The 27169-nt window shown below is 43.8% G+C and overlaps 1 protein-coding gene across 2 annotated transcripts in view; it reads right to left on the reverse strand.

The window, feature by feature from the left end:
• Positions 1 to 1407: 1407 nt before the first annotated feature.
• The window catches only part of LOC309560989 (protein CutA homolog), a 52447-nt gene continuing 26685 nt past the window's right edge, over positions 1408 to 27169 (reverse strand). Inside the window, exons 3-6 of one of the 2 annotated variants that reach the window (XM_082264693.1) lie at positions 25447 to 25506; positions 16162 to 16198; positions 8116 to 8165; positions 1408 to 1651 (exon numbers count right to left, since the gene is read on the reverse strand). In XM_082264693.1, coding sequence (XP_082120819.1) covers positions 1549 to 1651; positions 8116 to 8165; positions 16162 to 16198; positions 25447 to 25506 — 250 coding nt within the window. In that variant the 3' untranslated portion in view covers positions 1408 to 1548. Of the gene's footprint in view, positions 1652 to 8115; positions 8166 to 16152; positions 16199 to 25446; positions 25507 to 27169 lie in introns of both variants that reach the window. The other variant, XM_082264692.1, reaches the window with a different exon arrangement.

Consider the following 27169-nt stretch of genomic DNA (forward strand, 5'->3'; position numbering starts at 1 on the left):
TCCATTATTATTATTATACAGGATTTATATAGCGCCAGCAGTTTGCACAGCGCTTTACAATATGAGGGAAGACAATACAGTTACAATACAATTTAACATAGGAGGAATTAGAGGGCCCTGCTCGTTAGAGCTTACAATTTAGAAGGGATCAGGAAGGGGGAGGGGGGTGGTATCTGGTTCAGGCATTGGTTCCTCGGCAGCTCTTGGGCTTCTGGGAGTCTATAGCCCTTTTCGTGCTTGTTGTTGCTCGCCTGTGTTTATTTCTCCTGTAGGTGACAGTATAACCTGACAGTATAGGACTTCCTGTGTCCCACAATAGACTCCAAGAAAAGGGTTTTACAGTTAGTTAAAAAATATTCAGGTATGATATCTGCTTCCTTCATTAGCAAGAGGAGAATGAGAAGAGGCTGGAAATGAAGCCTCAAAAAAATTACGAAATTAATCATTCAGATTCTGATTTGGTATGAGAAATGTTGCCCCTGCTTATGTGAAAAAATCAACCCAAAATCATGATGAAGTGTGAATAATATACAAGTAGGTCTCACCAGAGTCAGCAGTTTTTGAGCTAGCTTATGGCTCTCTAATCCTGAGTGTCCGAGAATAACTGCATACCAAAACTTGAGGTCTGATATTATATAAGTATCATAGAACTATGCTTAAGGATGGAAAAATTAACATATCACCTATAGACTGATCAAGTCAGCAAGAAGTTGTCAGGCTGGTAGAGGGATATGTGCCTCTATTGATATAATTGAAAAGGACCAAAAAAAAAAGTTCCAGCTGCAATGTATAGTCTTTAAAGTTGACATATTGCAAACCACTTCATAGGCCTTTTGTTGACCACTTGGCCATGGAATATTTTAGGTACTTTGGCTCCCAGGACTAGCATGTTTAACATTTAGAGCAGACCTTCAAGAATTAAAAGAAATTCTTCTTTGTTGCAGTATTGCACATTAGAGGTGTTGCATTGCAATTCATTTTGTATGGCACCCAAAAGCACTAACACACCACAAAAATGTAAACGGCCCTTATAGTTTCTTTTATATTTTATTTCCATGTGGTATAAGGCACAAGTGCAAATTGTGTGAATACCTTTACCAACCATGTTTAAGGCTCTCTGCTGTCATCGTTCTGGTGACGCTCTTTATGTTTTAGTCTGCTTGCTTTGTCTTTTCAGACTTCTATTGTAAGCTTTTGTATCCAAGCTGTTTTTTTTCTTACATCCTTTCTATTTTGTCCTGCTTCTTTAAAGGTTGAATTTTCTCAGTGTACTCGAACTGTATCTTGCTTTACTGAATCACTTTCTCTTCTTGTCCACATTGATCCTCTTCACCTGGCCCCAGCTGTACAGCTTGTCCTGTTTTCTGAATATCTGGAGTATCTTTTTAGTATTAACTACCGTATTCATGGAAATGCTTATCTGAGGACATCCAGATCTGACTTTTAACTATATCTAACAATACTGACATTTACTCAGATATTACAAACTGAAAAGTCATAAAACTTCTTGAGAAAGCTATTATGAATGTCCAGACACACAATCCATGATCATTTCTCTGACATGACGTCTTCAATCCATCTGAAATAATCCGGGTTTCCATCGCCAATTGGCACAGTCAGAAAATCTGGTGCTTCAAAGGGATGAACATATCTAAAAACCAAAACATAACATGCCTAAATTTGTTTTATTCATCTATTTATGAATGGCAAATTGCAATGAAAAAAACCTGCTCAGATCTCCATCTTTAGAATGACTGATGTGATCTTAACTGATATAATATGCCGATAGGGATCCTTTCACACTGGTCACATGCAATGCAGTGTGGTACCCAACCCATTTTAATGTAGGCTGCAGTAAAGCAGCCCCTTTAATTTTATATAAGCTGCCAATACACCACCACAAAGGTTTAACAGACCTGCAAAATTCGCAGGTGGTTTGTTACAGGCAGCTACAACGTAAGGCCTCTTGCACACGATACTCCTGTTTGAGCATCTCGCAGCTTGAAAAAGCTCAGTACAGCTTTTTTTTTTTTACTGAGCTAAAATACAGCCCATTTATTGTAATGTGCCTGTGCACACAGGCACGTAAACTGTGCATTCTTCAGTTCTTCAGTAAGAACAATATAGAAAATCTGCATTTTTGGTCAGTAATTGTAGCCTCAATGCATGCAAATACGCACGAATACGCGCAAATACGTGCAAAAACATACAAAAAAAAAATGTCTGGAAATAGTAGCTGCTCAAACAGGAGTATTGTGTGCAGAAGACCAAAAGGAGATGCTCAAACAGGAGTATCGTGTGTAAGAGGCCTAAGTGTGCTGCAGTGAACTGCCACAGCAAGGTGTGTTATGGGGACAAACAATAAAACACATACTAACATTAGGCGTATGTCTAAACAGCCGCCTACAGGAAAGAAACAACCCAAAACCAAAATTGTAATACATTGCAGCTTATCTATCATAAGATGTGGTGGTTACGTCTGTTCTCTTTCCTTAGGCTTTTCTCCCTCTGTTTTCAACTGGTGATCTGACCAGTAACACATCTCCTGTAGTACAGTGCTCCCATTCTGAATGAATGAGCATGGGCAGCATCTTTGGACAGCAGCATTATCAGTCTGGAGGGAGGGGAGTGTTATATGTACTAGCAGATTTAAATACAGTAACAAATTGAAGTCAAGCTCCAGGTAATACTTTGCAGGCAGTTACACTAAATAGTTTTTCCCTCTGGGATAAAGCTTTTAAATGAATAAAACTGATCATTGTACGCACCCCTGCTAGTGTTAAATGGTTTGTCTAATTTCTGTGACTGATACATTTGATTGGAGAGCTTGTTCTTTTAAAAAATAACACACTTACTGGCTGGATCACCAGGTGGAAATAGACGAAAGAAAGAAAGCCTAAAAAAGAAAATGAATGCAGCCATCACATTAGAAATTGGTAAGCTGCAATATAATAAACATTGGCTTTGGGGTTTATTACCCCTTAAAACAGACTGGTAACTGTTAGGAGATGACTCCGCTCACAGTAGATTAAGTTGGGAACAAGAGACAGAGGTCCTGTGAAAGATATAAAATCTGGGGTAAATTGACCACCCAGGTGGGTAAGAGTGGGAGGAGGATACCCAGGGGAGGGCATTCCAGTAACAACTGAGGGAAAGAGGGGGTGCAGCTTCCTAACTAAGGAGAACTAAAGAAAACACCAATCTTCAGGCTATCCTGCCCTCAGGTGGAAGAGGAGTCCAAAGAAGAATACTACTGTTGATGTGGACAGAAAGGTATGATCGGAACTTTAAAAAATGCCCTTAGAGTGTAATCCTTCTATTTACAAGGATTGCTAGGGATGGCCCTGAGGTCATGTAGGAGTCCCATCGGGTGATAAGGAAGAACCCTGTTTAGAAGAAGGATGTACAAGAAGTGCAAGTTGTCAAGAGACCGGAAAACCATGTATGTAGTCTACCAGGATCTACAGGACTCCAAATGAATTGGACAGGTCAAAGTACAGTAATTGTACTGTCTCCCTTTATATTGTAAAGCGCTGTGCAAACTGTAGATAAGTAAGGGTAGGGAAAATGGCGCTGCCAAATTAGGGTGGGTAGTATAGTAATGAATTCTACAGAGCAGATAAACTCTCGTAGGTAAATCCCAAAAGGGTGGTAGTGTATAAATAGTATGTATACCCACGTAAAAAATTATTAAATAAGCAGAGAGTTATTAAAACGTGCAACACATCAATAAATAGTAAAAAGTTAAATTGAAAAATGTGCACCATAAATCACCATACAATGCATAAATATAATCAATATCAACAATATTAATATAAAGTGCTTAGTGACGTGGTCTGGTTAAATAAATCCCAGTAAAGTGACTTTGTGACATAAAGTGCAAACATATATATAGTGGTGTCACTAGTGGCTTGAGGGAGGTGTAGTAGGAGTTATGTTCATAGATAATAATAATAGACCGGTGACAATAAATAAATATAATAAAAAATTAAATATATATAAAACGGAGAGTGGAGACAAAATAAATATAAATATGTGTGAATAAGCTACACGGGGAATTAAGTGCAAGGTGGACAATATCAAATTGATATGTCATCATGGAATCATGGAAATAATGTCCATAAGTGGGGGTGCTTGATCTTCATGCGGCAATCCCAAATCTCTTCGTGTTATAAAGGAGGGTGCCTGGGGTGGTTGTAATAATAGATTGCACTCACCAAGAGTGCCTAACCCCACACAGGGGTATTAGGCGGGGTTAGATTTAGGCTGTATACCACAGCATGGAGATAGCTGGTCCTGTAGGTCCTAGGTAGTGCTCCTACATCCGTACGTCTTGGTACCAGGAGGGTGGGGGGGGAATAAATGTTTTTCCTCAGCAATCAGTATGCTCCCAGGTTAGACTCCAGCAATAAGGTATATAAAATGAACAAGGGGGGACACATTGTGTGATACCGTAACAACAAAATTTATTAAAGCTCTCAAAGTTACTTTTCCATATTAGTAAAAAGGCATTAAAAAAAAAAACATTCATGCAAGGGGGGAACCGTACAGGCAATCCACCGAATGGATAGGACTCCGGATCGCTGTGCATTCCACAAAGGCTCTGGATCAGGAAGTGACGCAACTACGCTGTACGCGTTTCGTCATAGACGTCCTCAGCAGCGTTTATCTGCTCTGTAGACTTCATTACTATACTACCCACCCTAATTTGGCAGCGCCATTTTCCCTACCCTTACTTATCTACATCCTTGACATAGCCTTTGGCTATATTTTAGGGAGGCTGCAGCCCTTTCTCCTCTTCCCATTATTTTCATAGTGCGGGACTTTCTTTACATATACGCCGTGCAAACTGTTTACAATATAAAAATCCTGTATAATAATAGTAATAACATTACCCTTTAGGCCCAACAGTGAAATATTAAAGTTGGGGAAAAACATTAAGAGTACAAGGACCCTTAACACTTGTGCCCATGAATCGCTTGCTTACATTGCACTGTGGTATGTTTTGTAGAATAAGAATGTAGTGTATATTACAGAGCCATCAAGACATGTAGCTGACAGACCTAGACCTGTATAGCACTCTAATTACACTTGCTGCACCATAGTGCTTGCTGCACCAGAGTGCCCAACACAGAATCAAGTGTGCAAAGCAAACATTACAGGCTGGCCCTGTGACTATGGGGTCCAGGGACGGTTCCCAAGATGTGCTCAAGTGTCACCGATCTAGAAACTGCTAGAGAGGCCTGAGGGCAGTAAGCAAGTAGATCCTGATAGAAGTGTCAATCGAAGAAAATAGTAAAAGCGTAACTCCACTTTTGTTGAGAAAAAAACATTCCCCTCTGGGTGATCTATATACATTACACAGATTTTAACACATTTTGTTGCAGATTTCTACCTTTCGTTATTCTAAAGAAATCCCTGTGTGTTTGTCTATATCCAGGGTGGAAAGTCAGTTTAATGGGAGTGGTTTCATAATTATCAACCAGCTGTGCACCTGCAGGGCTCTAATGAGGAAAGCTGCTGGGCATGTATCCCTTTAGATGTGATTTCCTATAGGGAGTATCTCACCAAAAATGACATGTTTGTTGCGGGGGATGCCTGAAATCTGATTAGTCTCTTAGTGCAGACTTCTGGGAAAATTGGTGAGCCAATCACAAAAGCAGGCAATGATGTTTCTGAGGGACGTTCTGTACACATTCTGTGTACAGAACAATTCCAGGTTGCCATATTGTATTGCATTTTCAGAACAATACAGAGCTAAAAATGGAAGAGGAAAGGTAATTTTTAATATTTTTAATATTTTAATGAGTATTTTTCAATTACAATATGACCTGTGCCGCAAATGTATACGCTATATTTTTTATTTTATTTGACATTTTCTTTCCCCATGAAAGTGGAGTTACCCTTTAAACCTGCTATATATAAAACTGCTCAAAAGAGGAAGAGCTTTCCCTTTAGCTAAGGACACTAGCAAACAAATAGGAGCCTCACAGAGTTGCCGGGGTATACTATATGGCTACACCAAGGGGTGGTCCCAGCGAAGCTTTTACCAGTGTCCAATCACCTGAAAGTAGTGATGTAACTCATGGTCTATGAACTGGTTCTTATGTCCTGTACTGTACAATAAAGATGAACAGTTTTACTTACCCAATGTCCACTTCCACAGTCTTCCTTCAAGCTGCTAAACCGGACCCATAGCCTTTTATTCCCTATGCTCTGGTTCTGGATTTTGCAGGCCCTCTGATGTCATCAAGTCCAATGCAGAACCAATACTCCTGCATTGGATGTGAGGATGCTGAGGGACAGTCTTTGACCAGAGTGTGGGGGGAATGGGGGGAAGGGGGGGGGGGGTAGAGGAGAGCGCAGGCTGCCAGAGGAAAGCAGGAACAAGTAAAGTAAATCAACTTTTTCCTGGTTCCCTAGATATGTATAGCTGCACCAGATTTTGGTTTCTCCAGTTTTAGTAAATAAAACCCATTGTCTCCGAAGATGAGATCAATGCTTACTTTCATAAAAAATGAGTATAGAGTTTTATTAGATAAGGGGGAATGTGGGGAGCAAGAGGGGGATGTTTGAGGTGGAATGTAGATGTTGTGACCTAGGGGGTGAGTGTTGCATGGCACAGATGCAGTAAAATTAAATAGGTTGGGGGGAGATGGGTAGGAGGGAAGTTATGGAGAGAAGTAAAGATGGAGGTATTAAGGTGGTATGAGAAGGAGGGGTTTGAGTTCCGAGTTACTGTGATCTGGGAGGTAAGGTAGTTGTCAGAGAAGCACAGTGACCAGGGAGGGAGTTGGGTGAAAAATATTGTAACTGGAGGAGAGAAGATGAGGTGGTATGTAAGGGGGGGGGGGGGGGCGCTTAAGGTGGCAAGAAGTTTCCTTAACTTGGAGAGGGGTCGAACAGCAGACTTTTTAGCTTCTAGCAGAGGCATGTTCTGTTCAGCAGACTCCTGAATCTAAGAGCTCATCCTTTAGATCCAACACTGCTGATTCTGCTTCTCATAGAGCAGGGGTGCCAAACCCAATTTCATCAAAGGTCCACATAAGCAGTATGATTGACCACAAAGGGCCAGCTGTGTCTAGGGTGCGCTACATACAGAGTGCAGAGTTCAGGAGTGCATTAGGTACAGAGTGTAGGGATTAGGGGTGCATTAGGCACAGTGTGCAATCCAACCTGCCCAAAGCTTTCTTGCATCTCTCTCTCCTACCTGGCCTGGCTCTAGCACCTACCTGTGTATGCGGATTTGTCTCGCCTTTCAAAAAAGTCATTTTCTCTCTCGGCTTCTGGAGATCCGTCCCTGCCATTGGTGTGTGCAGGGATCTGTTACTCCTGTGTTTGCAAGTGACAGCGGGGAGCGGAGGGCCGGAGCTGGAGGTGTTAGAATGGAATTTCACCATGTTCTGGCTGCAGAACTGGGTGCGAGGGCCACTTGATAAATCCTGGAGGGCCAGATTCGGCCCGCGGGCCTTGTGTTTGACATTTGTGTCATAGAGGATGCCAGAAAAGCCACCACCCTCTCCTGCAGTGATCAGTGCTGCTGGTCAGCCTGGGCCAGCAGAACAGCTCAAAATTGTTCCACCTGCTGTGATATCACTCCCTGCACTGTGGCTGAAGTGCAGGGCAGGGGTTCAGTGTATTTGCATTTGTTTTGTTTCTGGAGCCAGTAAAACTGTGCTGCAAACTGCCTGAACTGAGGTGTACTGATGCAATTGCAGAGTTGTCAGCACACCTCCGTCTGGTAGCTTGCTAGCAGTAGACTCCAGGAACTAAATGCCCGTGATCACACAGAACTTCTCCTCCCGCAACTCAGCAGCACAGAGCAAAGATTGATATGGCAGCAGTCAGCCTGCTGCAGGAGGATGGCTGGCTTATAAAAATGCAGGAGAGAGTGGTGGATTTGCTGAGGAGCGGGACCAGCAGCATGAAAAACACTGCATCTGGGACACATGCCCCTCCTGCCCATCCTTGCCCCAGATCTGCCGCAATGCTGCTATTTTTCAGGCTCAACTGTGACTTTTTTGTTATAAGCCCTGCCTAAACTGCAAGGGAAATTTCTATGTGCAAATTCTGTAAGGCCTTTTGGGAGCAGAGTAACATTCAGTGCATTCATACCTGACATATCCTGATAATTCGTTTATCTTTGCTGTCCTGGTTTTCACTAGCTGCACAAAAAAAAAAAAACATATTTAGCAACAACAAAAAAAGGTAAAATAGAAATTTTAATTTAATTATAAAACTATTTTTTTAAATGCCTATAGGATTTATCAAAATATTAACAAAGAAGTCTAAGTTGTTAATGTTAGCTGACGATGGTTTGATGGCCAATCAGAAAGTGGTGTTCAGTGCACTCTATAGAAAACTGCTCTATGACGAAGCATACATAACATTGTGACACACCAGGAAGAGATCAGATCACTCTGCAAATGACTGCTGCTGCCCAATTGCAAATGTACAAAGTGGTACTCCAGCAGTTTTGACTAGAGAGGGGAATGATTAAAACCTCATTCAGCTTTCATTCAGTAAAAAAAAAAAAGTTATGTTGCTATTACACTTTTAAGGGGTGTTGTGGAAATTTTATTAATATTTATGTGGACGTTTCTTTAGGATGTGTTTTTAGTTAAATTGCCATTATGTCTCCCAGTGTCAGTTTACCGGTAATTGCTATGCACAGAGAATATTGCTTTAACTGGCCTTGAGGAAAGACCTGTAATTGTGGAAACCTTCCACTGCATGCTACTTGTAGCCTGAAAATCCGTATCGGCGGTGCCGGTCCGGATCTATGGCAGTGCAAGGAGAACTCCACTGCACAAATGTATATCAGCCAGCTGGGGCCCTGGTATTCACTGACGGTGATATGTTTGTGATGTGGAATTCTTATCGTCTTGATAATATCTGCCCTTTCCCAAGAATAATGGCCGACATCTTTCTGTTATATTAGATCCATATGATTGATTGATATACTGCTGCTATTGTCTTTTGCAGATATAGTAAAGTCCCATTCACTGGAACAGTGGCACGATCACTATCAAATATGGTTTTTATGAACTATATTATATAGGATTCATTTTTAACAGGTTATGATGAGAGTGCATGCTTGTGAATTAGCATGGCTGAGTCAATGAGAATCCATGTGGCAGCCATGTTGCTTTGTTTCACTTGGAAGTTGGAGTCTCGTGCACACTACCCTTTCCTATTGTACTTTTGAAAGTATACATGTTTGTGATTGGTGGTGTTGACGCCACCTCCCCTGTAACCCCCTTTTGTTCTCTGACTATAAATAAACCTGGGCTCTGCTCTAAAGGCACAGAATCTTCAGTTGGCATTGATTTGACACAGCATGCGCCTGTTTCTTTCTTTGTCGCCGAGTGCTTGGATAACCTTATACAAAAGAGCTGTACATTGTACTTTTCAGTACAAGGGATTAATATCCACAAGTGCGCTTTTGATCGCTCGCTTCTCAGAGTTAGAGCCAAGGGGGACAGATACAGCATCAGACTGATGCTGCATCCACCTAGGTAAGTATTAATCTGCAAAAAAAACAAAACAAAACCATACTTCTCTTTTAAGGGGATAACCTAGACATGACCTTTAAAGAATGGGTTCTGTGTTGGGTGATCTCCAGATTCTGTTCTGCTAAAAATTACCTACAGATCGCTTTACAGATCCAGAGCACTGCCTCATAACTTGCTGTGTTTCGGAAGACTTATTGAATAGGTTTGTTAGGCCAACCACCAGGGGCTTTCACATTTGCATAAGTTGCTGGGTGCCACTATTAACTGTTTCCTGACAATTTCTATGCAGAAGAGATTAAACTTAACCCAGAGAATGTTGTCAGCGCTCAATCCCACACAACATTCTCTGGGTTATGTGTCCCGTGTGCATACTCCTCATGCTCTTTTATAACCTCAAACTTTGAGGAAGCATCTCCCCACTGCTGCTCCTGCCTGTAAAGAGCCACATGTAATTTCAATCTTCCATCTGCTTCCTCCAATCCAACCATCACCTGTTTCCAGCTGGCCAGGTTTCATGAGTGTTTGAGGCCTTGCCTCTTACCCTCAGTCTATACATTGTCCTACAACCATGCGGTCGCAGGATGCCTGATTGTAGACCCAGGGGAGACAGCCTTGCTGTTTCAGATGCCCCAACTCAATTGCGCTAACAGCTCCAGGGCTGCTTGCAGTGTGCCCACTGAAAGTATGAAAGCCTGAAGCCTGGACTCAGGCTTCCTCTAGTTTTTCCCATTCTCGTAGACTTTTTAAGCACTGTCAAGTGTGGCTGGATCTTCTGCCCATTTGACTGAGGTTTTCAATCATGGTCATTCAGGACATCATGGCCCAAATCACCCAGTTATTTGCTGACTCTGATTGTAGAGGCCACAAGCTTATTCCTGCACCCATGGGCATCTGCAGAACTTTTTTCAGGGGGGGCATCATTTTAAGGTCACCCATGCTCCAACCCTTTTCAACAATGTCATTAAGGGGAGGGGCTTAGTCATTATACTTATTTTGAGTATTTATTTTTAAAGAGCAAGCAGCAGCATTTGTTTTTACTTTCAATAAGTTTTTATTGGTTTAAATGCAAAGGAAAAGAGTACACAATAAAACAGTGTAGAGGACTTCCGTTGTGAAATACATAGGTACAACTTAGAAAACAGAACTAGTGATACAGTCCCCGAAGGGATGCATAATAATAGTCAACAGTTCTAGGCGATACATTGTCTGCTACGTCCCCGGCCGTGCGGTCCGGGCCAGGCTCGGACCCGCCCCCCTCTCGGCGCCCCGCAGGGGAACACACTGCGCAGCATTTGTTTTTAAAGCATTTGTTAACCTAAAAAAAATATTGATCCTGTTCCCTTAAGCACAGTGTTTTGCTGTGGAATTTGGCCCCATCTATCACCTAAAATACCTGAATGATCCTGCCTGACTTTTTCCTCCTCTGTGTAAACTGACCATGGTATACCATGGCTGCTGAGCCCTGACAGCGTGGTCAGTTTATGTGCCTCTGTCATCCGCAGCCCTCCTGTCCTCCTCTGTCCTCTCTCCCGCCTCCCTCCCTGCCTGTCCTCTCCTATGTCAGTTCCCCTCCTGCTGCTGTAGTTTCATTTAAAGTTTAATATCCTGTCTACAGTCTGTTTATTAATCCTGTGTGCCCCTGTGTCTGTTTTATAAAAAAAAAAAAAAAGCCATTCTTTACTCGGTCCTCGGTCCTGCCCACTGCAGGCAGCTGTCAGACGGGGAGAGGAGAGAGCCGGCGGGTTTTTATGGTTTATGAGCCAGCAACCGCAAAGTCTCTGTCTGATTCTGAGTCTAATACAGTACCTAATACAGTACAGTCCAAAGTCTGCAATTGAACAGCCACAGACAAGGCCTGTCCTGTCTGTCTGGAGTGAGTTGTGCACATGCCAGTTTGTAGCCTTTTGGCTATAGTCAGTTGTAAACAAAAGCATAAGGTGCACCTGCTGGCGCTTGTGTTAGCGTGCATGGGTGCGCATCTCTGAAGATGAGCATGCTCACAAGCCCTGTAATACAAGGATTCCTAAACTACGGCCCTGCAGTTGTTCAGGAACTACAATTCCCATCATGCCTAGTTATGTACAGTATGTGAATGTCAGGGTTTTACAATGCCTCATGGGATGTGTAGTTCTGCAACAGTTGCAGGGCCGTAGTTTGGGAATCCCTGCTGTAATACCTTAAATACTTTCCCTCCTTGTGGCTGGTTCTGTGTCTTTACCAACTACCATATGCTTGAGATTGCTGCTGTTCTGATTACCCATTGCAGGCTCGAATGCCGTAAACCTGCTCATGTATCCAGCACCTATTGCCAACTCTGCTTCTTCTTGTTATCCTCTTGCTAGTCTCCTGCCTTGAACTCTTCCTAGATTACGACTACTCTCTTTTGCATGCCACTTGCCTTGACTTTTTATTTGTACACTGACTACTACCTGCCCCTGCCTCAATTTTTGCCTTGATACTGGCTTGATAAAAGAAAAGGAATTGGCAGCACTTCAGGTTGAGTCAAAATCCAGATTTATTGACTGGACATCCAAATTATGACAATCGTGACAAGGTAGTACCTTGTCACGATTGTCATAATTTGGATGTCCAGTCAATAAATCTGGATTTTGACTCAACCTGGAGTGCTGCCAATTCCTTCTCTTTTATCTACCTTGTCACGATTGTCATAATTTGGATGTCCAGTCAATAAATCTGGATTTTGACTCAACCTGGAGTGCTGCCAATTCCTTTTTTTTAATCAAGTTTTCACGGAGGCGAGCCGGGGCATGCACTTGTGTGAGTCATCAGGCAATTACACCACTTTGAGCAGTGAGTCCTTGTCTCTTCAATTGATACTGGCTTGCTGTCTCATCTCATCCTGTCTTCCCAATAAAGCCCCTTGCTCCTGCAACCTCTTGGTGGAGCAAACTTGAGGCCACAACCTGGTTTTGCTTAAAGAAAAGTAGCCTGGGGGTCACTAGGGTCTCAGGCTCTTTACCATGTGCTCTGGTAAAGACCATGTTTTCACTGAGATTCCTCACTTTTGGGGAGTCCATGTGGCCTGCTATGGGTGTCACCCATACCAGAGTTGCTTAAGTCGATATAGGTAATCTGTGATGGTTTTTTGGAAGCCTCCCCTCCTGTCCATGGGTTTCATTCATAACAGCTGTGCTTAGTATTGTAATGCTGTGATTGGCTTACAGCTATCATATGGTACCTGAGCCAATCACAGCACCCTATACCATGTAATAGCTGCGGGCCAGTCACAGCATACGATAGTAATAACAGCTGTTATAAATGTAACCCATTCACGACAGTTCAAAACATTGCTGTTACAGTGATCACTGTAACAGCAATCAAAGTGTAACAAAAAAACTCTGATTACCCCCAAAGTAGTACAGTGTCGCTATGGTGACATTAAACTACTCAACATACTCTAATGAAAGCATGTAAAAAAAATGTAAAACAAAAAAAGAATAAATGTTAAAAGAAAAATGTGTTTTTTTTTTTTATATACTGTCATCAGTCAGTATCCCTGATCACCACCACACCAATCATATGATGACGCTGTAATGCACTGTGGTGACAATATGTAAAATAGTTGAAGTTGTGTAGAATTGTGGAAAAAAGCTAATTTTATTTATTTTCTTCCTTTTTCCAAAAAATTGTGACAAAAGATCACAACTATGCCCCTTACTATATACTATAGATTGTTTATGTTTCAAAAAGGGGTTATTTGGGAGGTATTTGTACTGTCCTGGCATTTTAAGGGCCCCAAGAAATGAGATAGGCCTTCAGTACAGCAGGGTTGATCAATTTTCAAATATACAGTATATATATACTATAGTTTGTAGATGCTATAAATTTCACCCAAAGCACTTCATATACACTTATTGGCATTTTTTTTTTTTTTACCAAAGACATGTAGCAGAATACACTTTGGCCTACATTTTGGAAGAAATTTGATTTTATTAGATAGGTTTTATACCAGAAAATTTAAAATATAGGATATATATATCTTTTTTTGTTTATTTGAGAGAGAGAGAGAGGCCAGGTGAGAGGGTGAGAGAGAAGGAGGATGAGAGAGAGAGGGAGGGTGAGAGAGAGGGAGGGAGGAAGAGAGGGAGGGTGAGAGCGAGAAAGGGAGGGTGAGAGGGAGGGTGAGAGCGAGAAAGGGAGGGTGAGAGGGAGGGAGAGAGGGAGAGAGGGTGAGAGAGAGGGAGGGAGGGGGTGGGAGGGTGAGAGGGAAGGAGGGTGAGAGGGAGGGGGTGGGAGGGTGAGAGGGAAGGGGGATGAGAGGGAGGATGGGAGGGAGGGAAGAAGGATGAGAGGGAGGGAGGGTGAGAGGAAGAGAGGGTGAGAGGAAGAGAGGGTGAGAGAGAGGGAGGGTGAGAGAGAGGGAGGGTGAGAGAGAGGGTTGGTGAGAGAGAAGAAGAGTGAGAGAGAAGGAGGATGAGAGGGTGAGAGAGAGGGAGAGAGGAAAGGTGGGAGGGAGAGAGGAAAGGTGGGAGGGAGAGGGAGGGTGAGAGAGAGGGAGGGAGGGGGTGAGAGAGAGGGAGGGTGAGATTGAGGGAGGGAGAGAGGGAGGGAGAGAGGGAGGGAGGGAGAGAGAGGGAGGGAGGGAAGGGGAGAAGGGGGAGGGGAGAGAGAGGGTGTGGAAGAGAGAGAGGGGGGTGGGTAAGAGAGAGAGTGGCAGGTGGAAGAGAGAGTGTGGGGTGGGTGAGAGAGAGGGTGGTGAAAGAGGTTAAGAGGGGGGTGGAAGAGAGAGAGGGGGGTGGGAGGGAGAGAGAGAGGGTGGAAGAGAGAGAGGGGGGTGGGTGAGAGAGAGATAGGGAGGGTGGGTGAGAGAGGGAGAGGGAGGGGGAGAGAGAAAGGGGGAGGGAGGGGGAGAGAGAGGGAGGGTGAGGGAGAGTGAGAGGGAAAGTGAGAGGGAAGGTGAGAGGGAAGGTGAGAGGGAAAGTGAGAGGGAGAGGGAGGAGGAAGGGTGAGAGGGAGGGGGAAAGCGAGGGAGAGAAAGGGGGGGAGAGTGAGGGAGGGAGGGGGAGAGAGAATGAGGGAGGGAGGGGGAGAGAGAATGAGGGAGGGAGAGGGAGAGAGGGAGGGAGAGAGAGAGGGAGAGGGAGGGAGAGAGGGAGAGGGAGGGAGAGGAAGGGAGAGAGGGAGAGGAAGGGGAGAAGGGGGAGGGGACAGAGAGGAGGTGTAAGAGAGAGAGAGGGGGTGGGAGAGAGAGGGGGGTTGGGTAAGAGAGAGAGAGTGGCAGGTGGAAGCAAGAGTGTGGGGTGGGAAAGAGGGGGTGGAAGAGAGAGAGGGGTGGAAGAGAGAGCGAGAGAGGGGGTGGGTAAGAGAGAGTGGGGGGGGCAAGAGAGGAGGGGGCTGCAAGATAGAGAGAGGGGGTGGGTGAGAGAGAGGGGGGTGGAAAAGAGAGAGAGGGGGTGGGTAAGTGACTGGGGGTGGAGGAGAAAGAGGGGGGTAAGAGAGAAGGGGGTGGGGGAGACCCCTAGCGATGCCTGCAGTCCCTCCTGGGCCTCCCTGTCTGTGGGTAGGTGTGTGTGTGATGCACCTACCTCCCGCCGTCTTCGTCCTCTGGGCCCTCGGTCAGCCTATCTTTCTTCTTGTTGAGGACAGTGACAGCTGGCAGCGGAGGTTGAGAAAGGAGTGCAGGCTCTGACTGGGAGGTGGTGGCCTGCTGGGGATGCTGCGCCCACTGCTGCTCGGGTCAGGTCTTCTCCCACTCCCTCCCAAGTCCCGGACTGTTCCAAGGTGCCGCAGCGGCGGAAAGGGCTCAACTTAAGGCGCAGCTGCTTTTGGCCCCAGGAAGCACCCTCGGCGCGTGGAGGAGGAAGTTAAATCCTCTGCTTTCAACGCTGGGCAGGGAGGGAGCACTGGTTGCTAGACGCCAGGCGGCTCTAGCAACCAGTCAGTACTAGTTATGTGGGGGCGGAGCCGGAGCCAGCGCTAAGGCGTCCGCTTAGTCCGCCCCTGTTTCCTGCATTCTGCTCCCTGACAACCCCCCCATGTGTGGCACCCGGAGTGGACGCAGCCCCCCCCCCCCTCCCGTAGTGCATTAGGCAAATTAGGTGGCTGCAAGGCCCCCGTGAGTGTGAGGCCTTAGGCAACCGCCTAATTTGCCTAAATAGAGAGCCGTCTCTGTTCACTTGAAGTAGCACGATTTCAAAGTAGCAGGTCAGCATGTTTTCAGGTGCTACTTGAAAAGACATCTGTGTGACTTTGTGCGCAGGTGTCTATTGAAGAATCACCAGAAATCGGCAAAAGAAGTTCAGGAACTACTTTTGCAAATCGGTGCGGCGCCGCAAAGTCAGCGTCACACTGATTGGAATGATGCCATTGCCAGCAATAGGCGACGATTTGTTATTGACTTGGCAAATCGCATGGCAAATCGCTCCAATGTGAATGAGAGCTTAGGGACTGATTTACTAAATGTGTAATTTTCAGTTTTGATGGAGTCAACTTTTGTTTTCTTTAAATGTTCAATCAAGTGCAGGTGACTGTCATCTTTTAGATTGATTGTCGGGCACCTGAATGGGCTTTTGAAGAGAACACAGACTCAACCCACTAAAGAAAAAAAAAGAGCGAAACACAAACTGGGTCAGAAAGCATTATCACCAATATCTGTGAACAACTGAGAAACACTTACTAAAAGTACCTCAGAAGATTCCTCTATTTCTCCTTTCCAGATGTACCTGTGAAATATCAATAAAATATGTAGTATATATAACAGTATATATATGTTAAAACCACCTGGCTGTATTGAACACAGTAACTATATAATAGGGGTGCCTGTTCTGTTATGATTCATATTCAGGTATTTTCTATCTTTGGATGGACTGCGAAGGGTTAGAGCCTCTGTCAGGTTGCTATTACTGTCTATGTCTGAACTCTGCACTACCTTTCGCAAATAGAACAGAATAGAAAGGGGGAATTTCTCCCATTAAAAAAAAAGCAATGCAATCCTGAAAGTAGAACTCCAGCCTAAATCTATTATCTTTAATGTTCCTTTTTCTCATTTTACCTGTTGATCCTGCCTGTCCTTTTGTTGTGTCCTAATTTTCACTCTTTGCTAGCAATCCTGCAGACCCACTGCTGAATTTGCAGCGCTGTCAGACAATCATATTTGTGTCTTCCTATGTGATTCAGTAGTGATGCCATCACGTTGCCATATACTCCATTACACATGTGTTGTTGGCCAAGATACTGTATGTTGCTAACAACCGCCACAGTAGAGGTACTGTGGGGTGTCATTGGAATCTCCAACTGACCGGAAATAAAAAATAAGATGTTAGGGGTCAGAGGTCATGTGACTGGAAATGATTAAATTAAAATAAATGTATTCATGAGGAGTTTTAATCATAGGGTGATGTACTGATGAATAGAGGTAACAATTAAGGACCAATATATGATATATGCTTATTGTTGGAGATTGGGCTAATACTTAAAAGAGGTTCTCTTCCTTCTTCCATCCAATAGTACAGTATAAAAACGTTTTGGCTGCATCTCCACTTTTAAAATATATAAAAAAAAAACAATTAAAATACTAATGTAACATTTTAAACAGTAAACACAACATTATGGAATACTGTGCTCACAAATTTCTGTTGAACATGCCATTGAAGTCAACCTAATGCAGCTTCCAGTGATGGTGTAGCATCCATGCTGCCCTGCTCCTGAGTTCAGATTAGAGATGCCACTCTTTTGTAGTCTGTGCCTGCCTAAACTAAAGCTGGATGATAAAATAAATGCAGGGGCATGGCCATCAGTGTTATCACCATAGATTGTCAATCAGCACCACACCTAGTCCTGTCTACAGTAAACCCCCCTCCATTGCGGGGGTTACGTTCCGGACCCGGCCGCGAAAAGTGAAATTCCGCGAAATAGAAAAACCCTATTAAAATGCATTGTAGGCATGTTTTTTTTACTGTCACTGTACATGTAAAAGCATTTTAAACACACTTTTAAAACAATAGAAACTCATTTAAACACATAAAAGATACTAAGAGACATAGCAAGAGCTATGGAAAACACAAAAATATTTCATTTTTAATGATTTATATAGTAAAATAACATTACAAAAAAAAATGCGAATTACCGGGACCGCAAAAACTGAACCGCGATGGAGCGGGGGGTTTACTGTATTGCTATCTGAATTGACAGCACTGCCTCTGTTAGAGAAACCTCCTCCCACATTGGGTCGCAGTGTCTGTGAAGGGGAGCATGTGAGGCACAAATAAGGGAGGATTTGCCTCTGTTTTGGAAGGTAAATAAACCTTTTTTGTTTACTTTATGGGTCTTGTGCATCACATAAAAACTGGATTTAGTACATATTTAGACTGTCACACAGGAGCCTTTGGTTGTACTTTTAAAGTGTACTTTGCAAGAAAATGCAAGGCCTGCTTATCCTTGAACCTTCCCTTCGTTAAAAAAAACAGAGTAAATATAGAGAATAAATTAGATGGAGTTGCAGGCTTTCCAGCGAGATCTCAGTAAAGCTGAGAATCCCAGGAGGACATTCCTACATTGTTCTAAAGGCTATTCCCATAAGCTTTACCAGGATTCTGGGAGAAGGCCCAGTGATGTCATCCTTACCTAGGCACTGCGAGTAAACACCAGAGTATAAGGTTAGCATATGCTACACTGCTCAAAAAAATTAAAGGAACACGTTAAAAACACATCAGATCTCGAAGGGGAACACTATCATGCTGGGTATCTATACTGATATGAACTGGTTAATGTGTTAAGAAGGAAAGGAAGCCACATCGTTTAATGGAAATGAAAATTATCAACCTACAGAGGCCTGAATTCAAAGACACCCCGAAAATCAAAGTAAAAAAATTATGCAGAAAGGCTCATCCATTTTGCTGAAATTTTATTGCAGCAACTCAGAATGGTCATCAGTAGTTTGTATGGCCCCCACGTCCTTGTATGCATGGCTGACAATGTCGGGGCGTGCTCCTTTTGAGTTGACATATGGTGTCCTGGGGTATTTCCTCCCAGATCTGGACCAGGGCATCACTGAGCTCCTGAACAGACTGAGGTGCAACCTGGCGGCGTCAGATGGACCGAAACATAAGAGGTGTTCTGTTAGATTTAAGTCAGATGAGTGTGGGGGCCATTCAATCCTCCAGGAACTGGCTGCATACTCTTGCCACATACTCTCGCCACATGAGGCCGGGCATTATCATGCACCAGGAGGAACCCAGGACCCACTGCACCAGCATGTGGTCTGACAATGGGTCCAAGGATTTCATCCCAATACCTAATGGCAGTCAGGGTGCCATTGTCTAACCTGTAAAGGTCTGTGCGTCGCTCCATGGATATGCCTCCCCAGACCATTACTGACCCACCACCAAACTGGTCATGCTGAACGATTTTACAGGCAGCATAATATTCTGCATGGCTTCTCCAGCCCCATCACATCTGTCATATGCTCAGGGTGAACCTCCTCTCATCTGAGAAAAGCACAGAGCGTCATTGGCGGACCTGCTAATTCTGGTGTTCAATGGCAAATGGCAATCAAGCTCCACGGTGCCGGTCAGTGAGCACAGGGACCACTAGAGGATGTTGGGTCCTCAGGCCACCTGAAGTCTGTTTCTAATTGTTTGGTCAGAGACATTGACATCAGTGGCCTGCTGGAGATCATTTCGTAGGGCTCTGGCAGTGCTCATCCTGTTCCTCCTTGCACAAAGGATAACGGTCCTGCTGATGGGTTAAAGACCTCCTATGGCCCTGTCTAGATCTCATAGAGTAAATGTCTGTCTCATGAAATCTCCCCCATGCTCTTGAGACTGTGCTGACCTTTACACTGCTGTATTTAGGCCTAGGCCGACAAGGCCTAGGCCTAGGGCGGCACTTTGTGGGGGGCGGCAAAAAAGCCGACCCCCGCATGTAAAAATCCCCCCGATCTGCCGATAAAACCTAAAAAAAAAAAAAATGGCCACGGCCGGCCAGACATGCGCACTGCGCGTGCGCCGCCGCCGTTCGGGAATACCCGTACACGCTCGGCAATTTCCGGGCAGGCGCCAGGCGGCTCATGCACGGTGACGTAATGGCGCCGGGCGGCGCCATTTTTAAATGGAAGGAGCCTCAAGGTAAGCGAAACTCCCCCGCAGCAGATGCAGGTGCTGCGGGCATAGTACAGGAGATTTTCCTGTACCATGCCCGCAGCACTGCATCTCCTGTACCATGCTGCCCACATGTACTTGCAAAGTAGAATACCAATGTGACATTAATTTGCCAAATGACTGGGTTCTGGCCTCCATATAAGGAATGCACTCCTGTAAAGCTGTGGATGTACACACAGTATAGCATGCATATGGTTTGTTAACCGCATAGTCAGCTATGTGTTAAAGAGAAATGTCCATGCAACAATTTTATGCTTGAAAAACAAGTAGCTAGATCAAGATCGCAAGATTTTACTCTGTTATCTAATCTGTACTGGAACTTTAGTCTGCCTGTTCAAATTTCCGAACTAGTGCAAGGTGGAAAATGTACTCCCAGTTCAAGGCACACCGTGGACTACAGCTGTACAGACCAGGCTGTTACTGACAGAGTGACACATGCTGCAGTCACTCAGACACTTGCCATTGCTACAGCTGTTATTCCCCTCTTTGCCTGTCAGTAAGGAGGGAAGGGGAGAGAGGGACAAATGCCTGAACATTTCCAGGGCTATGTGCATCCACAGAGATGGCTAGAGGAAAACCCCACCCACCACCAGGGAGAGTAGAAGAAGCTGTAATGTAAAACTTTGAAGTCTGGGAAAAGAAAAAAAAAACTGCTTTGAGGGGCATGGACTTGTGGAGGACATAGTCCCCAAAGAAACTGAGCTTCTGTTGCTCTTGATATACAGATATCAGCAGATCCAGAGCTCTGCTGAAGAGGAACTGTTCCTGGGGTTGTGGCAGGGAAGTTGTTGTAGAGTAGATCACAGATCATGTAGCTGGCTGTGGATGAGACAATTTGCTGATATTTTCTGGTCCATAGTAAAGCCACTTTCAAATATGGTGTCACTGCCTAGCTGTGGGGAGGATGTCACTGCAGCTGGTATCGCTAAACCCCAGATAGAGAGCAGAGACATGTTATCATCCTATGTGACCATGAAAGGCCGCTGGCCATACCCTCTTCTCACTACTTAAAGAAACTATATTGGTTTATGACACCAATTATGTGCCTACACCTGGATTTCTGGGACTCTAACGCCAGATTTGAGCCCCAACTCACTGACCAGTGGGATGGGGTTTTAAAGAGGCTATCAGACCACTATTTCTACATTTCCTCTTAGTCAGGACCCCTTATAGGGATTAGGGGTCAGCCATTGGTCCCTTGTTAATTACTAAATTCATATATTATTTTGCAACTTTTTCATGTATTTGTTGACATATTTATTGCTGCTTTCTATTATCCTGTTCTTTGAATTATTGTGCATTGTTAAAATATATATTCCCTCCCAGCCTTTCGTGTGTCACAGGGTGTGGAAGGTCATTCATCCGGTATCGGGGACACCTTTGAGTGTACATTTAGGCCTCGCTGTCTTCTTACTCCCCTTACCTTGTTTCCCATGTCAGAGAACTCATGGTTTATTAAGGAAGTGGGTCATAAACAGTAAGGGGTGTGTCCTTTACAGGAAGGGGTGTGTCATATTTAAATTAGGCGGCGCACAAGTTTAGTCAGGCCTAGGGCAGCACAAGACCTAAATACACCACTGGACCTTTACAAACCTTCTGGAAATGGCACGTATTGATGTGCCATCCTGGAGGAGTTGGAATTCCTGTGCAACCTCTATAGTGTCCAGGTATCGCATCATGCTACCAGTAGTGACACTGACCCTAGCCAAATGCAAAACTAGTGAAAAACAGTCAGAAAAGATGAGAAGGGAAAAAAATATCAGTGGCCTCCACCTGTAAAACCATTCTGTTTTGGAAATCGTCTCATCTTTGCCCATCTAGTGCCCCTGTTGTTAATTTAATTAACACCAAAGCAGCTGAAACTGATTAACAGCCCCCTCTGCTACTTACCTGGCCAGATCAATATCCCAGGAGTTTAATTGACTTGATGCTATACTCTGATTAAAAAGGGTTCCTTTCATTTTTTTGAGCAGTGTATTTTTCACTTTTGTTCGTCTGTTTTTTATTTTAACTACTTCCTGACTGCCCACTGTGTATTTACGTGGCTACTTTGACATTAACCACTAGCCGACCGCTCACATTGCTGCTACTGCTGGATTTCGCTCTATCTCGGCGACGAGCGTGCGCCGCCGGAGGCTCGCTCCCGCTGTATTCAGACACAGCGGTAGTCGGGTCAGGGAAGGAGAGGCGGTGATCACCACCGCTCTTCCCCGATGTAAACAAAGCGGGCGGATCTCCTCTGTGACAGGCAGGGACAGATCACAGGATTCAGCATAGCTGAACCTGCGATCTGTGTCTGTGTCACACAACCCCCTCCCCCCACACACGTCAGTAAGCATGAGGCACACATTTAACCCCTTGATCACCCACAGTGTTAACTCCTTCCCTGCCAGTGTCATTATTACAGTAACCGTGCATATTTATAGCACTGATTACTGTAGTAATGTCACTGGTCCCCCCAAAAGTGTCAAAAATGTCAGTCAGGGGTCTGATAGGTCCGTCGCAATGTCGCAGTCCCGCAAAAAAAAAATCGCAGATCGCTGCCATTACTAGTAAAAAAAAAGTAAACAATAAAAATGACAAATCTTTCCCGTAGTTAGTAAACGTGATAACTTTTGCACAAACCAATCAAAATACGCTTATTGTGATTTTTTTTTACCAAAAATATGTAGCAGAAAACAAATTGGCCTAAAATGTTAAAAAATTTTGATTTGTAAATTTTTGGGGGGAATGTTATATATCAGAATGTGAAAAATTGTTTTTTTTTTTCAAAATTGTCGCTCTTTTTTTCAAAAATTAAAAATCGCACAGGTGATTAAATACCACCAAAAGAAAGCTCTATTTGTGGGGAAAAAAGGACATAAATTTAATTTAGGTACAGCTTCGCACGACCGTGCAATTGTCCCATAAAGTAACGCAGTGCCGAATTGCAAAATATGGCCTGGTCAGGAAGGGGGTAAAATCTTCCGGTCTTAAAGCGGTTAAAAATACGCTCATTGAGAATTTGTTTGTCAAAGACATGTAGCTAAATACATTTTGGCCTAAATATATGACAAAAATTGAATATATTGGATATTTTTTAAGTGTCAAAGTAGAAAATGTAAATTTTTTCGCAAAATTTTCTCGCTTTTTTTTTAATAATATCGCAAAAAATGAAAAGCGCAGAGGTGATCAAATACCACCAAAATAAAACTCTGTTTGTGGGAAAAAAAGGACGTAATTTTGTTTGGGTACAGGGTTGCATAATCGTGCAATTGTCAGTTAAATTTGCGCAGTGCCAAGTTGAAAAAAGTGGCCTGGACGTTAAGCAGGAAAATCATCTGGGGCTAAAGTGGTTAAATACCGGGTTATGGCAGCAGATAGCTGCCATAAACCAGGTATTCTTTTACACGGCTGGCGGGCCTCTTTCACATAATAGTGGTCTTATCAGCGGATTCGTCCACAGGATCACTTTTTTGGGCGGTGGAAGAGGTGCCCACCCCCCTCTCACCACTTCCCGGTTGTTTTCCCTGCTTACAGGAGCTTTTATTGCTTTTAAGTGTAAATGTGAAATCTGAGGTCTTTTTGACCCCAGATCTCACATTAACCGCTTGCCGACCGCCGCAAGTACATTTACTGCGGCAGTCAGCCCCTCCTGGGCAAAGTGACGTAGTACTACGTCACTCGCCCAGGAGCCTGTAGGGGGCGAGCGCGCGCCGCGGGAGGCACGCTCCCGCCCCCGCTCGTTCACGGGCATCCCCGTGCGAGTGACCAGCGGCTCCGATGTCCGCCGGTCACTCGCAATCTCACGCTGGAGAGGGAGAAAGGCAGGCGGCTAATGTAAACATAGCCGCCTGTCATTCTCCCTGGTGTAACAGCAGAGACTATACGATCCTGCTATGTAGGATCGTATGTCTCTGTGGTTACATCAAAAGCCACGCCCCTTGACAGTTAGAAGCACGCCCCTAGGGACACCCTTAACCCCTGGATCTCTAATAAAGTCAACCCCTTCCCTGCCAGTGTCATTTTTACAGTAACAGTGCATATGTATAGCACTGATTACTGTAGTAATGTCACTGGTACCCCCAAAAGTGTCAAAAATGTTAGTCAGGGGTCTGATCTGTCCGCCGCAATGTCGCAGTCCCGCAAAAAAAAAAAAAAACGCAGATCGCCGCCATTACTAGTTAAAAAAAAAAAACAATAAAAATGACATAAATCTTTCCCTTAGTTAGTAAACGCAATATCTTTTGCGCAAACCAATCAAAATACGCTACTTGCGATTTTTTTTTTACCAAAAATATGTAGCAGAAAACAAATTGGCCTAAATTGTTAAAAAATTTAGATTTTTACATTTTTTTGGGGGGAATTCCATATAAAAAATGTGAAAAATATTTTTTTCAAAATTAACGCTCTTTTTTTGTTTATAGCACAAAAAATAAAAATCGCACAGGTGATCAAATACCACCAAAAGAAAGCCCTGTTTGTGGGAAAAAAAGGACGTCAATTTAATTTGGGTACAGCGTCGCACGACCGCGTAATTGTCCGTTAAAATCACGCAGTGCCGAATCGCAAAATAGGCCCTGGTCTTTGAGCAGCCAAATCCTCCGGGGCTTAAGTGGTTGAAGAGGACCTGTCATGCCTATTTCCATTACAAGGGATTTTTACATTCCTTGTAGTAGGAATAAAAGTGATCAATTTTTTATAGGGATATGTGAGGTGTTGCCGAGATCGTTAGATTGAGAGCAATAATTCTAGCACTAGACCTCCCCTGTAACTCTAAACTGGTTACCTGGAAATTTTTTAAAGCGTGGCCTATGGAGATTTTTAAGTACCTAAGTTTGTCGCCATTCCACGAGCGTGCGCAATTTTGAAGCATGACATGTTAGGTATCAATTTACTCTGCGTAATATTATCTTTCACATTATAGGAAAAAAAATTTGGCTAACTTTACTGTTTTCTTATTTTTTAATTCAAAAAGATGTATTTTTTTAATAAAAATTGCTTTTGTAAGACTGCTGTGCAAAATACGGTGTGACAAAGTATTGCAACGATCTCCATTTTATTCTCTAGGGTCTCTAGCAAAGAATACTGATTTTACCTTGTAAACAACAAATGTCAGAAATAGGCCTGGTCCTTAAAGCAGAGTTTGACCTAAAAGTGGAACTTCCGCTCATTTGCTTCCTCCCTCGCTTCCGGTTCCACATTTGGCACCTTTCAGGGGGGAGGGGGGAACGGGTACCTGTTTTTGACAGGTCCCCATCCCACTTCTGGGAGACGGCGCCGCCCCTCTGAAGTTTGGCCCCAGATCTCACATTAACCGCTTGCCGACCGCCGCAAGTACATTCGGTTCCCCCGTCCCTGAGGCAATCTGAATGCGCAGCGCGCTTCGCGCATGCGCAGTAGGGACCAGCCCATGAAGCCGCAAGGCTTCACTGATGGGTTCCCTTACCAGCAATGGCGGCGACAGCACCTGACAGCCGATAAAAACATCGGCTGCGGTGCTGACATCGCTGGACTCAAGGACAGGTAAGTGTATTAGTATTAAAAGTCAGCATCTACAGTATGTGTAGCTGCTGACTTTTAATTTTTGGAAGGGGAGGCTGGAACACCGCTTTAAGTGGTTAACTCTGTATTTTTACATGGAGGGGGGTTCTGTACAAGGTCCACTTTATTATTTTCACTTTTTAGATTTTCCCCTCTTACAATATGTTTATGTTTGATATAAACTATCCACTTAGATGCAATCTTGATGAATGTTTTCAATGGCCTTGCTGGTTGTGACATGAGAATTGGTGTGTGAATTATTGATAGTCGAATGCACATAATGCACTTACAGCGATGAGCTTTTTGGCATAATATTCACACTGGCTGCCAGTTTCTTCTCCAGAATGCCCCTAAGGAAATTATACAAAATAAATATTTTTACGGCCATAGTCATACATCATGTATTTTCCTGATCTACAATGCATTGTTCTAGTTCTATACCATGAATTTCCATTGTAATAGCTATTCTTCAACAACTGTTGTGCATAAAGCTACTGTCCATCCCTTTATCCCTCTGTGTGTCATTTTATCCATAGGTACATACATCATGAACTAGCAAGCTTCACAGCAGTTACCAATTGCTGTAAGCAAACAGATATACTCTTTGATGAAGAACCCAGCCTGTTTCTAGAATATCACATTTATTACTGAGTTTGTAGGCAGGTGCTTCCAAGAGGGTTCCAAAGGGTTAAAGGTCTTTCTTCTACTGGGTTCATGCTCTGAGGTTAAAAGCGTTTTTTTACCCCCCCCCCCCCCCCAAAAAAAAAAATAAAGATCCTGTTCCTTTAAAGCATGTTATATAGCACAGTGCTTGTGCTGTGTAATTTGGCACCCTCCATCACCTAAAAAACTTGGATTATCCTGCCAATTTCTGCCCTCCCCTCTATAAATTGACCCCAGTGTATCATGGCTGCTGAGCCCTGACACTGTGGTTTGTTTACGTGTGTGCTGTTACACCAATATGTAAGATGTAAAATATAATGCTTAGTTGTGGTAATGTCTATATATTTGGTCATTATACTGCAATCTTGTGGTTATTTTGGTTGTAGCACTTTCCTTTCTGTCTTTCTCTTCTGTGTTCCCTCCTGTCCCCTCCCATTGATGATGTATTTCCTGTTCCTGCTTCTATATGCTTGTGGGAATAGAGATAGCCACGTCTGACTCTAGGCCTTCATACAATCTGCTCGCATCCGGGAACACATTATCATGTTTTGATCTGCAGATACCATCTTCAATCATCTGCCACATTTTGTTGTCTGCTTTACCTACTGCTTGCAATAAAACCTACGTGGATAGAAATAAACAATGTCTGGTGAGTTCAGCTATCTGATAACGATTGTCCGCGGTAATTGCATCCGCTTATACAGGCCAGGAATAGGTCTCAGCGCAGGATAAGTCACTATTACAACAATTGGAGTCAGAATAGTCAAAACATGGTAGAATTCCTACAGCCTGCTGTGTGGATGTGTATGTTTAATCCGCAATCAAGCTCAGTGCCACCCGCCATCTTGTGAAAGCACATGGTTGCACAAGCTTACTGCAAGTCATCTGTGAATGTTTAATATTATTTCTCTGCATTGGACTGTGTTATCTCACCTGTCTAAGCTGCTGTTCGTCTTCTTAAAGAGATAGTAACCATTTTTTGCAAATCTTGAAAATTGTCTACACAAGGCTCTGAGCACTCTTTTATCGCTGAATCAACACTGATACATCATGCCTCTGACCACACAGATGCACAGGGAGCAGATTCTGCAGATATCGCAGAGCAAATACACAATATGCCAACACAGAAACTTAGAGAAAACTACGAAACCAATAGAGATGAGTTCTCCCGCCATCTGTCAGATCTGTGGGACAGAACTACATACCACTTGTCAGTTTTTCCACGCTTTAATGATCAACCAGCTAAATTAAGAGACTCTATAGATCACTTATCTACAGCGTACAAACGCTACCAGCAGCTGTATACTAAGTACACAGCTTTCTTAAAGGACTCTAATATAGATGGCTCTT

This window comes from Pelophylax lessonae (assembly GCF_965119305.1).
Source record: "Pelophylax lessonae genome assembly, chromosome: 7".
Classification (NCBI taxonomy): Eukaryota; Metazoa; Chordata; class Amphibia; order Anura; family Ranidae; genus Pelophylax; species Pelophylax lessonae.